This window comes from Palaemon carinicauda, chromosome 42 (genome assembly GCF_036898095.1).
Source record: "Palaemon carinicauda isolate YSFRI2023 chromosome 42, ASM3689809v2, whole genome shotgun sequence".
Taxonomy (NCBI): domain Eukaryota; kingdom Metazoa; phylum Arthropoda; class Malacostraca; order Decapoda; family Palaemonidae; genus Palaemon; species Palaemon carinicauda.
Genome location: NC_090766.1, coordinates 26,178,186 through 26,191,149, shown reverse-complemented (window position 1 = coordinate 26,191,149; position 12,964 = coordinate 26,178,186). Strand labels below are relative to the sequence as shown.

General features: G+C 36.9%; 1 protein-coding gene across 16 annotated transcripts in view; it reads left to right on the top strand.

Moving 5' to 3' along the window:
• The window catches only part of LOC137632992 (protein bric-a-brac 1-like), a 242,742-nt gene that overhangs the window by 97,713 nt on the left and 132,065 nt on the right, over positions 1 to 12,964 (top strand). For all 16 annotated transcript variants that reach the window (XR_011042157.1, XR_011042156.1, XR_011042155.1 and 13 more), the window contains one exon: positions 1,767 to 1,970. Coding sequence is in view for 13 of the 16 variants with exons in the window: in XM_068365159.1 (XP_068221260.1) it covers positions 1,767 to 1,970 (204 nt within the window). In the remaining 3 variants the exon portion in view is untranslated. The remainder of the gene's footprint in view (positions 1 to 1,766; positions 1,971 to 12,964) is intronic.

Sequence of the window (12,964 nt, the reverse complement as noted above, 5' to 3'; positions counted from 1 at the left end):
TTATTTTGAAAGAAGAGGGGTTTGTATATGCTAAGGAACAAGTAACAAATTTAGAAGTGATTTTGATTTTTCGTAGCTATATAAACCTGAATCTTTTTGAAGTTAAAACTCTCCACCTCGACCACCTTTTCCTGAGCCAAAAGTCAAAAGTAAAGAGCATTTGACAGGTTTGGGAGGGGCTTCTCACTTTCTACCTCTTCAACTAATTCAACAGCTGGTTCCAGCTCCCACTGAAAACATCTCCCTATTTTGAAGGACTGGTTTGTATAGCTAAAAGGAAATACAAATTAAGGCTTCATTATTGTATATAATTGGTGCTTGCATTATTTCAATTATGACATTTGTTTCCTATGTTTAACATCCCTTGACTCACTCTGGCATTCAGTATATTTTGTATAGCTTTATTTTATTTTTTTTTTTTTCATTTAAGTTAAATGCCTGCATGTCAGAATTTGCTCCATGAGATTGGTTATAACCCATTTTAGACTTGACATAGAGATTACTTAAAATACTAACGAAGTCATGAAATAGAAAGGCCGAAATAAACTCCACAAACATTTAGCTGTGACAAACGGAAAAAATAAAACTAACATGCTCAAGCAAATGAACACCTGTGATAAAAGCATTCACAGACATAACTGAACATTAAAAAAACAGGTAATTGAAATTTTGGTATGTGGTACAGAACAGTAGTGGAGAGTATTTGAGTTAACTATTGCACTAACAAAGAGAAAAATTTAGTTAGCGACAGAGCACTTCTAGAATTAATGTACAAGGAATGAAACTAATTATAAAAAAAAACTTGTAAATGAAGCTTAATAAAGTCACATTAATGTAGACGAGGAAATGAGAAAATGACTTGCCTACAGAACTTCATTCATAATGGCCACAACGTCAGACTAGAGTGTATCGTAACCAAAAAAAAACTTGCTGTACTAGTATTTTCTTTAATTGCATAATTCAAAACTAACAAACCAAAATAATTCTGCATTATGAAGGAAAGTAAAAGGTGGATTAATTAGAAGAAAACTGAATATTTAATTTAAATCTTTAGAGTGGGCAGAGACAATGTTAGCCTTACCAAAACTCATTAAGTATTGGGCTGGATGTGCAAAATACTGTACGTGTGGATATAAGTCAGGGTATTAAAACTTACCAAAATAAAGATTTGCTGGCAGAATGTGCAACTAAGTTTTTTTAATGCTTTGTTTTTCGATAGTCAAACTTGTCGAAGTGTGCCTGAATAGAAAAAGGAATACAATTACACTTGAAGTTAGCCCATTTTCCTGTTAACCCTTTTACCCCCAAAGGACGTACTGGTACGTTTCACAAAAGCCATCCCTTTACCCCCATGGACGTACCGGTACGTCCTTGCAAAAAAATGCTATAAAAATTATTTTTTTCATATTTTTGATAATTTTTTGAGAAAATTCAGACATTTTCCAAGAGAATGAGACCAACCTGACCTCTCTATGACAAAAATTAAGGCTGTTAGAGAAATTTAAAAGAAATATACACCAAAATGTGCTGGGGAAAAAAGTAACCCCTTGGGGGTTAAGGGTTGGAAATTTCCAAAAACCCTGGGGGAAAAAGGGTTAATAAGAATATAATTATTATAAAGTGATAAAGCTTAGTACTACTAAAATTATAAGTGCAGACTTGCAATTTTTATGCAAATTTATTTGTCGTAAGATTTTAATAACTAAACATTTTTAATCCTTTTTTGGGTATATCTAAAGGTTCAATGTATTTTTTTTTTTTTTCAGACTATAAAATTAGAGCCGTCAAATGCTAATGTTCCGACAGAATCCTGGGAAGGGAGCAACCAAAGTTATGAAGATGGAGGGGGAGGCATAGCAGGGTCGGGTAGTGGGGCTGGGGTGGTACCCTCGACCAGCGATACTCTAACTATGCAGCTCCCCCTCCATGCTGAAATGACTGAACCTTCGCCGCTCCACGACTCGTCTAGAGTGAGTGTTAATTTTGCCCTTTTACAAGTGCTACTTCTCTCATTCGAGTAACTAAATTGAGGGTGTAGTCGTCTTGGCTTTAGTCCTGGAATTTTTGGTCATTTTTAAATACTGGATAAAATGGTCCAGTTCTATTGGTTTTGCCTTATCAGAGAATTAGTACTTGTGCATGCTTGTTATTGTAGATTTAAAACTTCTTTAGCATTAGATTTATTCTTTATGATGTTAGGACTTTCTACATGGTTTGATCAGTAGCTGGAACTGAAATAGTTACTGTGTATATCCTATTGATGCTGCAAAGGTAAGTTTTGGAAGCTTTGAAAGCTTTAAAAACAACAGTCAAATCCATAACCACCGAGAAAACTTGATATGTGTTCACTTTGAAACATTACTGTACTCTCACCACAGCAGCGAATGACGAAACAAGTCAGAGCCTCATTTGCGAGTTTACCTAGTTAGAATATTTCTTTTCATTATTGAGCCCTACCTTTCTTTTGTTGGCTACCATTCTGTTGTTGGTCTCTGTGGGGAAAATAGAAAATGGAGTGATGAGGTTATTTAGTTGCGAAATACAGTTCAGTCGAATTCTTTGTTCGTATACTTGTTTTTGTGTCTTCCTCTGCTCTCATAGTTTTATATTTGAAATAATTGTTATGGTGCTTTTCATCTCAGTGTTGTTTCTTCTGTTCTTGCATAATTACATTGATCTTTATGAAAATTACTATCCCAAGGCTATTACTTGGATGTTGAGTGAATAAGATTTAGAATTAAAATTCATCAAGACTTGCAATGTGTGCTGTATTTAAAAAAAAGCATAAAGCCCCTTTTGATGAGTGTATTTTCTGCTTTCACTATCTTTGAATGTGAGATATTGAAGGTTTTTTGGAATTACAAAGTGGGTAGTAACTTGAAAAATGTTGTGGAAGAAAAAAAAAAAGAAAAAAAAATTGCTTGCTTCACTAATTAATCTTTTGCTAATAATTTAATCTGTAATGAAAGTGTGATTGAAAGATTCAAACAGATTTAAAATATGAATATTAGTGCTCCTGGCTCATGGTTACTTGGCATGAAATAAATATTTTTTTTTTTTCAAAATCGGTTACAGTCTAAGCCAAGGAAATAGAAGAAAATTAGAAAAGCAACAAAGAATGCGTAATTTTATGAGCCAGTTCCTATGATAAGCCTTTTGATTTGTAATCTGGAATAAAGGGGTCTTTTCGTAGTCTACTGAGAAGGGAAATGATAGGCAACATCAGAAAAGTTTCCTTCAGGCAAGGCATATTTGTTGAGAGAAGTGCAGACACCAGTTGAAAGTGGCAAATTCAATAAAAAAAAGCCTTTTACATAATCCAATTTGACTTTTAATAATAGTAAAGGAGCAATTTGTTCAAGAGTTGATGAGATTCTCAAAATAAAAATAGATATAAGAATGTAAGCAAGATATAGATTTCAAGGGATTGAGAAGGTAGCCTTAGCCTTGACAAAGGATTTTTTTGTTGTATGTGGAATATGTAACCACATCCTACCACGGACAAGCTAAATGAGAACCCTGAAGTATTTGTAAGGGGCAGCTAAAAAAAAAGTGATGGAGAATTTAACCATTATCTAAAATGTACCAGTTGTCGAGTCCTTACTGCCTCACAAATAAAAGCTATTAGAAGGCACCATTTTGAAAGAGGTCATGATAATGAAAAGTGTTGCAGATGAAAAAAAAAATGGCTTATAACATTCCAGCGGGCACAATATACGGAAAGTCATAAAGAAGTAAAAAAAAAATTGTGTGCAACATGCCAGTGGATTTTCTTTATTACTACACAGCAACAAAATACCAGGACTGTTTAATGGAAGGTTTTAATGAATTCATTGCTTTACCCTCAAGGCCCAAGCCACGCGGGGGAAAATTTAGCAGTAACATCAGTAATGCCCTCTCCCTCCTATACAGGTTAACAATTAACAATTCTCTCAAACAAATTGGGAAGATTTGTAGCAGGTCCTTTTATTGCAGTATCATCTATAATAAATCTATCATGTCCATGTGAAAGATCTTAAGTGGGTCTTTCAAACCTGTATGAAGGACTTCATGTAGGTCCATGGCCTACCTTCAGATAATGTTTGTCTCAGGAGAAACAGAAAAGGTTATGGTTGGGTAATATCTTTAGGTAGGTCTTTCATTACTATCATTAATGAATTTTTAAGTAATAGATTGCAAAGAGTTGTTGATGGACACCATAGTGAGTGTAGGAATGTGATATCTGGTATTCCTCTGGGTAGTCTTCTTGGCCCATTGCTTTTCATACTTAATACACATGTTTTGTGGCTTGGCGTAGAAAACAAGCTTGTTGCATATGCAGATGATGCTGATGATCCTTTGCATTCAGATCTTCGTAGACAGTACCGTCATGTTTGTAATACTAGATATTCAGTTGATTCTAATAGTCTTCGCCTTCTCCATCAGGAGGCTCAATACTACACAGCATTCTAGAAGTTTTATTCCAGCAGTGACAAAGTTGTGGAATAATCTTCCTAATCAGGTAGTTGAATCGGTGGAACCTCAGAAGTTCAAACTTACAGGGAATGTTTTTATGTTTAACAAGCTGACATGAGTCTCTTATAATTTGTGTAATTTTACTTGTTCTTTACTTCTTGTTTTTCCTTATTTCCTTTCCTTGGTGGGCTATTTTTCCCTGTTGGAGCCCTTGGTCTTATAGCATCCTGCTTTTCCAACTAGATTGTAGCTTAGCTTATAATAACTTTCACCCGCAAAACTTACTTGGTTTTTGCTGGAATATTTAAGTTGTTAAAGAAAAATCACAAAATCTTAGTGAAATAAATGATTTATCTAATAAATCAAAACTATAGTATTTTCCCACAGGTTTCTCAATAGAAACATTTGGAGAAATAAAAAGTTGTTCCAACACGGAGTACTTACCTCGAACTACTTTCTTAGGAGTATCTGGGATCTCCTCCCATCCGACCAGAATTTTGTTTAGGTTACCCTACTCCTGTTTTCTATGCAAAACATTGCTAATTAGCAATCCCCCAGGGTTTAGGAAGTGTGGTTTATAGAACATGAAACTCTTATGTAAGAAGCCACAGTGTCTTGTTTATGTCCGATTTAACCCAAGCAGAAGTTTACGTGTTTGGTCATGCTGATCAACATGCCAGCAGTGAGTCTTTCAGTCAAACGAGAGTATCAACAAAGTCAGTGGGGTAGTGCAACAATCTCTGTCAAAGACATCACTTTCAGCTCAACTTGAGCAAATCATGGCCATCTTTCCTCGAAGCATCTCCCGGAGAAGCATCTTCCCCTTGAATGTCTCCACTAGATCTCTTGGTGTTTGAATGATCACCCTCCATGGATCCCCCGGTTATCCTGTTGTGGTGGGACAGGAGGTAAGGGCCAATCTTACCTGGTGGATGGACATATTAAAAATTATTCTAAATTTGTGACTAAATAAGGTGTGACACTTTAAATTTCAATAATTCTTATGTGAAAGCTGCCAAAAGTGACCTGAAGTTACTTTTCATCATCACCATCATATCCTCCTCCACCTATTGACGAAAAGGACCATAACTAGATTTTGCCAGTCGTCTCTATCTTCTAGCTTTTAAATCGGTACTTATCCATTCATCATCAACTGCTTCACGCGTCATAGTCCTAAGCTATGTAGGCCTGGGTCTTCCAACTCTTCTAGTGCCTTGTGGAGCCAAGTTGAATGTTTGGAGAAGTAATCTCTCTTGGAGTGTGAGATGAGCATGTCAAAACGAGCATGTCAAAACAATCTCCATCTACCCCTCACCATCATCTCATCTACATATGGCCCTTGAGTAATCTCTTCTAGTTTAATTTCTAATCCTGTCCTGTCATTTTAGGGGACCGTCCGCTATGGTGTTTGACATAACAAGAAATCGAAAATAGTGTTATTGGTTTTATATATGCAGAAACTTGTACATGCTCTCCAGAAGTTTCAGCCATATTTTTACAAATAAATGAAGATATAGCAGTCTTTAAATAAAGTCTGTATGACTGAGTTTGACAGAATTGTCTTTGTGCGTTTAGTTTTGCATAGTGTAGCAATTTTTTTTTCACCTTTTTCAAAATATCGTACGTCTGGCAGAGATGGAAGGCATTGGTAGAGGGTAGGTGAATGCAAACTACGCTCTATGAGAAGACCATCTTGAGTTTCCACAGACGTATTGAAGTTATAATGCTTGCGCGCTTGTTTCCTTGCAGTTCGTATTTACATTGTGTTTTCACAATGTCCTCGTGAACTTTATAGCAAGGCCAATGTTGCCTAAGGTCAAAGAAAGGGCTAAAAGTAATGAGAGCAACAAAAAAGAACCAAGAAGAGAGGGAAACATGACAAATAATACAAAGCTGGAACATTCTAACTAAAACTGGCAACAATGAGAGGAGGCTGGCAACTTGTGACACCCTCATTTAGGGAGCCTTCATGTAGGAATAAACAATAAAAGTAAAAAGTAAGGTTATAATAATGTTTTCATTTTTCTAAGGAAAAAGCAAAAATTTATAGAAAATCTTTGAGAGCTTATAACTCAAAACCATACTTATTCACACTTCGGTACATTTTTCTGTTTTTTTTTATTGTTTGATTTTACAGAGAAAGATATCACTGAAAAAAAAAAGAATAAAAATCCTACAAATTTGTTACAAAAATTTGATTTTCCTTTTTCTCTCTTTATGATTATTTTGCGGCTAGACAAAGAAAATTGAGAAAAAAAAATAATTAAAAGGAAAAGAAAAAGGGAAAGAAAAATCTGTCACTCAGAATTATTAGGTTTACAAAGTTTTGATGTTATGATTTCAATACAATTGTAGTCATATTAGTGGAGAAAATGTACTTAAATTCTTAAAAAATCATGATTTTTGCTAATAAATCAAAAAGTTTGAGATCAAGTTACTTGAAATTTTTATATGATGATGGTGTTTTATAGGTCTAAAACATAGAAATGGTATATTTTGAATAAATAGAAAAAAAATGTAGGACATAGTGGACAGTCCCCTTAATTTACTTTACTCCGCTTAAAAATTATTTAAGGCAAAAAACTAAAATTTATTTGGAACATATTTAAAAGCTTGTGGATTCTGTATTTATTTTACAGATGGCTCCAAATTTATTTCTAGTGTTAGATTTTGAGTAAATTATAGATTTTTTTTAATTCTAAGGGTACTTTTCAGTGTGGGGCCTCAAATTTTATGTCTAAGCTATATAGACTTTTAACTACCATACCATGGAAAATATAACAATTTTGATAGGTGGAAATTTGATGATAATTTGGATGCCAGAAGTCTAGGTATATTGTTGTTATTATTATTATTAATATTGCAAGCTAAGCTACAACCCTAATTGGAAGAGCATGATACGATATACCCAAGGGATAAAAAAAAAAAAAAAAAAACGAAGCAAGAGAACTCTACCCTAAGGCAGTGGAAGAACATAGTACAGAGAAAAACTAGAAAGAATTGTTTGATTTTGTGTCCTTCTAGAAAAGCTTCTTACCATAGTTAGTCACTTCTACCCTTACCTAGAGGAAGTAGCCACTGGACAAATACAGTGCAGTAGCTAACCCCCTTGAGCAAAGAAGAATTGATTGGTAATGGGTATTGTCAGGTGTATTGTATGAGGATAGGAAAATGTGGAAAGAATAGGCTAGACTATTCGGTGTAAGCAAAGAAAAAATGAGCCATAACCAGAGAGCGGAATCCAATGTTGTACGGTTTGGTCAGTCAAAGGACCTAATAACTCTAGCGGTAGTATCTCAACGGATGGTTGGTGGCCTGGCCAACCTACTATCTACCTAGTAAGTGCTGGAGTTAAGATGTGTCCTTATGTTGGCATAAATCAATGTGCCTTGAAGATAGAAGACTTTTTGTCTGTTGATTTGGAATATATTTACATAAGGATTTTAAATGGCGGGTGCACATAGGCCTTTGTATGATATTTCTTAGTATCCTTGAGTATCAAGCATTTTAGTGATTGACTGGCCTAGTCTTTGGGATGGATCATGAGAGATGTTTTTCTTTTCAAGGCTCAGTGCAATGATGGCAACAGTTCCGGTTTGTTTTAATTTTAATTTAATTTATCCTGTTATCAAAGAGGTCTACTCTATTTCAATGCGTTAATTCATTTTTTTTTTTAAACTACGGAAACTATTTGTCAGTGGGTGCATAGGAAAATAATAAAAAAAAAAAAAATCTAGGTTTCATTACTTATGACTTAAAATTATCTTGACTATATAGAGAAATTTAAATGGAAGCCAAGAAAATACATTACCAGTAGACAGGACATTTCAACATACCACCAGGATAAAGTGCTCTACAGTCCCTATATAGGATATAAATTTGTCTCTAATTCTTCTATGCTCTTAAATTCATGGGGCCATCTTGATGATGGATGTTTAAAGATTAAAAGCAGTACAGGCAAAGTAAGTGGAGTAGTTCCGTCAGTTAGACGCATCGGATAACAGAGAAGGCTAGAACATGCAGTCTTCACTTACTAGTAAAGTGCTAGTTGCTTGGGTGGTTGGTAGAAATAAAAACCAAAGTATTTCAGTAACATGTAACCAAATGAGATTTGATGGATGGAAGTTGAAGCCAAAAAAGTTTCAATACCAGCCACTGTGAGAACTCGATGTACAATATAAATTCAAATTGAAACGCTGTTTTATTACTGTTCTGTACATATTGGGTAGTTCAATCAGATTATCAAGTTGAAGTACTTACCTCATGTAGGACTGGCCAAAATAGATTGTCTATAGCACTAGAAAATAAGTGTTCAATAAGTTGCAGTGTTTTATGAATTGATTTACAGTGCTGAAAAGATTAACATTTAGACAAATCCTATTTGTTTCCAAAACTAGACATGACTGTTGATTGAAGTTTGCTCATTAAAGTAAAATATGTTTAAAAAAATTTTAACTAATGTTGTCCTCCATTTTTTGTAAAGGGGGTTCATATCAGCCTTTTATCATATATTCATGATTGTAAGTGATAGTTGTCCTCTATCTTTCTCCCTGTGGAGTTTTATTTTGGTTTGTTTTATGCCCGATGTGCCGTGATTTTCAAGGTTTGTTCGCATTTAAAAATGAACGTTGTGCTAAATGCTACTCTAGTAGGCTGTTATTATAAGACATACCTTCTCGTAGTCTTTATGGCTTGCATAGGGTTCAGCAGTGAACTTTAATACAGTGTACCATGTGTGTTTTAGAAATGCAAACCTTCTGCTATAAGGAGTAGTTTGCAGTGTTGAAATTCTCCTGTTGCTCAGATACACAAATGGCATGTAGTTGGATGCAAGGTATGAAAGGATTAATGTAATAAGAGGTAATTCAGGTAGTTGTTATACCTTTGTCATCATCATCTAGTAGTTAGAGCTTAGTATTGAAGTACTGAGAAGTAATCTGAATATAAAAGCTGAATTTGCTGGGTTTCAATCTCGTTTTGCCCATAATTAATTTGGCCCTGATCAATCACATACTCTTAAGGGTTTACCTGTACATTCAAAAGGGTTAATTACAGTATTCTTTGATTAATAAACAAACTAGTGATGTTTCAATCTGCAAATTTGGGACAGTATAGTGATTTGAATTTACAAGTTGGTGCTTTTAATGCAACGTAGGCTAGTACTGTACCTTTTGGAAAGTCGGATGGAGGTTTTTATAACTCGTAAGCAAGTACATACTACAGTTAATGTTCTCCATTTCAAGAACATACTGTATGATTATTATTATTATTTATTAATTGCTAAGCTACAACCCTAGTTGGGTAAGCAGAATGCTATAAGCCTAGGAGCTCCAACAGGGTAAATAGCCCAGTGAGGAAAGGAAACAAGGAAAAATAAAATATTTTAAGAACAATGACATTCAAATAAATATCTCCTATATAAACTATAAAAACTTTAATAAAACAAGAGGAAGAAAGATAGAGTTTGTGCCGTGAGTGTACCCTCAAGCAAGAGAACTCTAACCCAAGACAGTGGAAGACCATGGTACAGAGGCTATGGCACTACACAAGACTAGAGAACAATGGTTTGATTTTGGAGTGTCCTCCTTCTAGAAGATCTGCTTACCATAGCTAAAGAGTCCCTTCTACCCTTACCAAGAGGAAAGTGACCACTGAACAATTATAGTGCAGTAACCCCTAGGATGAAGAAGAATTGTTTGGGGATCAAAGGTGTATGAGGACAGAGGAGTAGATTTAAAGAATAGGCCAGACTATTCGGGGTGCTACTGTAGCGTGAGGTCTACCGCACTTCAGTGTGAGATCTACCTCCCGTTAGCACTCTAGCGTGAAGTTTACCTCCCGTGAGCACTAACGATGACAGCTACCGCTGTTTAATCCCTCCCTCATCAACATCACACATTTCCATACATTTATTTTAACGATAAACAATTACTGTGAACCCTCGCTACTTCGCGGTTTGACCATCGCGGATTCACCACTTCGCGGGTTTTTTCCATAACCCATATATATATACATATCGCGGATTTTTCAATATTAATCTTACCCGATAATCATGTAGCTGTCAACTCTGTTGCCGACAGAAATCTACGGTCGGGATACGCCAGCGATCGCTATACAGGTGGGGGTGAACACCACAGCGCCATCTGTGGTCAGGTACTCCAGTACTTCTTGTCAACACCACCTCAATTTTTCCTCTGTCGTGCCTCCGGCTAGACCTACATGGATACGCTGTTGATTCTGGAGTTATTGCTCACGATTTGGTGATGTATTTGCTCTAGAGTTTAGCCTTCGCTATTCAGGAAGCTATATCATTAGCTTAGCAAGTTTTTGGAATTAATTTGATTTAATTTTTGATTTAATTTTGGTACGAAGAGAGTATGAACTCTCTTTCACTTTTAAATGGCCGACCCTTCCCTTAGACGGAAGTGTTGGTGTCGAAGAGAGTATAGACTCTCTTAATTTTGCTTAACAAAGTTATAGATTTATTTTATATCTCTCCGCCTTTTATAGGCCTCTTTGATTAACTTCCTTTTATTATAAACTTATTAAAATTAATTTTTATATTTGTTTATATTCGACCTTTCCTAATAGTAGGCGGTCTTTTCTTGGAACCGAAGTTAATTAACATTGAGCCCGTCATTTCGTTTTTACCTGTTAACATATTATGCTATTTTAATGTTTTTGAAAGAATTTCTTTGATAGTCTTGTACTGTTTTCAAAGTTGAACTAACGTTTTGTTTTGTCTCTGCAGTTGTTGACGTTCAGAACGTTCAACTTGCGCTCTATCGTTACGATAGAGAGAGAGTCTATCACGGTGTCACGTTGCAGTAAGAGTAAACCGATTCTAGCGTTTTGTTCATTCTTTCTTAGCTTAAATGGTTTTAATTCTAATAAAGGAACTTTTTATTTGGGAAACCTTTCAGTTTTTTTTCCTTTAACAATAATATGTTTTAACGATATATATAATTGGGCTCTTCTCTCAGGTGCTAAGTCAAGAGAGAGAGAGAGAGAGAGAGATAGAGACGGAGGGAGAGAGAGGAGGATAAACGTTTCGTTCAAGCGGGTAACGTTATCGTTTTTGCTCTTCTCCCTAGTCTCTTTAGGGGAAGAAGGTAAACGTTTCTAGAGTTTTATTCTTGTTCTCAGGCTTTATGCGGTGAGAGATTTTAAACGTAGTTTATTTGATCTAGTGTTTAGTCTCTTTTCCAGCCACTGAATTATTTATCTTTCATTATGTTTTTCTGTTACATTGTAATACTGTTTTCGCAATTACTAACTTTTAATGAAGGATAGAGTTGCGTGTTTCAGGTACAAACCACTTAAAGTTTCGAGTTCAGTGAAATAAGTGCAAACAGAAAATCAAAAGTGATAGTGATAAGCGCAAAGTGTTACAGTGTTGCGTTCGAGGGTTCGTCTGTTCGTGCCAGTTGTTCGCCTAGTCTGGGACCTCTTACAAGCTCCCAAGCCCAGGGGAGAAGTAATGTCGAAGGACTTATGGGTTCAGCAGGCCTTGATCGACGAACAGACGTTTACCTCCGTGGTTTCGGGTGTAACCAACTCACGTAGCCGACGTGATCACCCCACCCACACAAAGACGAGAGAGCCCATTTATTCCTCGTCTGCGGAAGAGGTTTCTCGCAGAAACCATGGACCAAATCTTGCAGCTTTTAAGTGCAAGTCGGTCCCTTCCGCGCAAGTCCAACTCCTAGGTGGTGCCATTAGCACTGGGTCAGTTCGGACTTGCTGCAGTACGACAACTGCATACCTCCCAGAGAGGCAAGGTGGTATCGCAACAGACAGTAACTCCGTCTCTTGCCGCACCAGCTGTTTTAGACCCTCAGTTTCAACGGACAGTAGCTCCGTTTTTTGTTGTCTTTCTTAAACTCTAGTGGTCTATGCTGCTGACAATGCAGTCTCAGCTTGCGGTGTTGATGCAGGAGTTTCAGGCAGAGAAGGTTAACACACCTCCTCCTGCGAGCGCTCCTCCACCTCTACGCAGTCCAGCCTGCCAGACGTATGATGTTGAGGTTCCTCAAGCTACCTCCATGCGTGAGCTGCCGCATTGGGAGTTGCCAGATACCTGTGCAGCAACCTCCACTTTCCTTGAGGCAGGAGCCTCTTGCCACGCGGCAACCTCCTCAACACTTGAGGCAGGAGCCTTATGCTTTGCAGCAACCTCCTCTACCCTTGAGGTAGGAGCCTCATGCGTTGCGACTACCTCCTCCATCCTCGAGGCAGCAACCTCTTGCGGTGCGACAACCTCCACCATCCTCGAGGCAGCAACCTCAACTCCACCTCTGCGCAGTCCACCCTGCCAGACGTATGATGTTGAGGTTCCTCAACCTACCTCCACGCGTGAGCTGCCGCATTGGGAGTTGCCAGATACCAGCGCTATGCAGCAACCTCTTGCGTTGCGGCAACCTCCTCCATCCTTGAGGCAGCAACCTCAACTCTTGCGGCAGCCACCTCCACTCTTGAGGCAAGAACCTCAACTCTTGAGGCAAGAGCC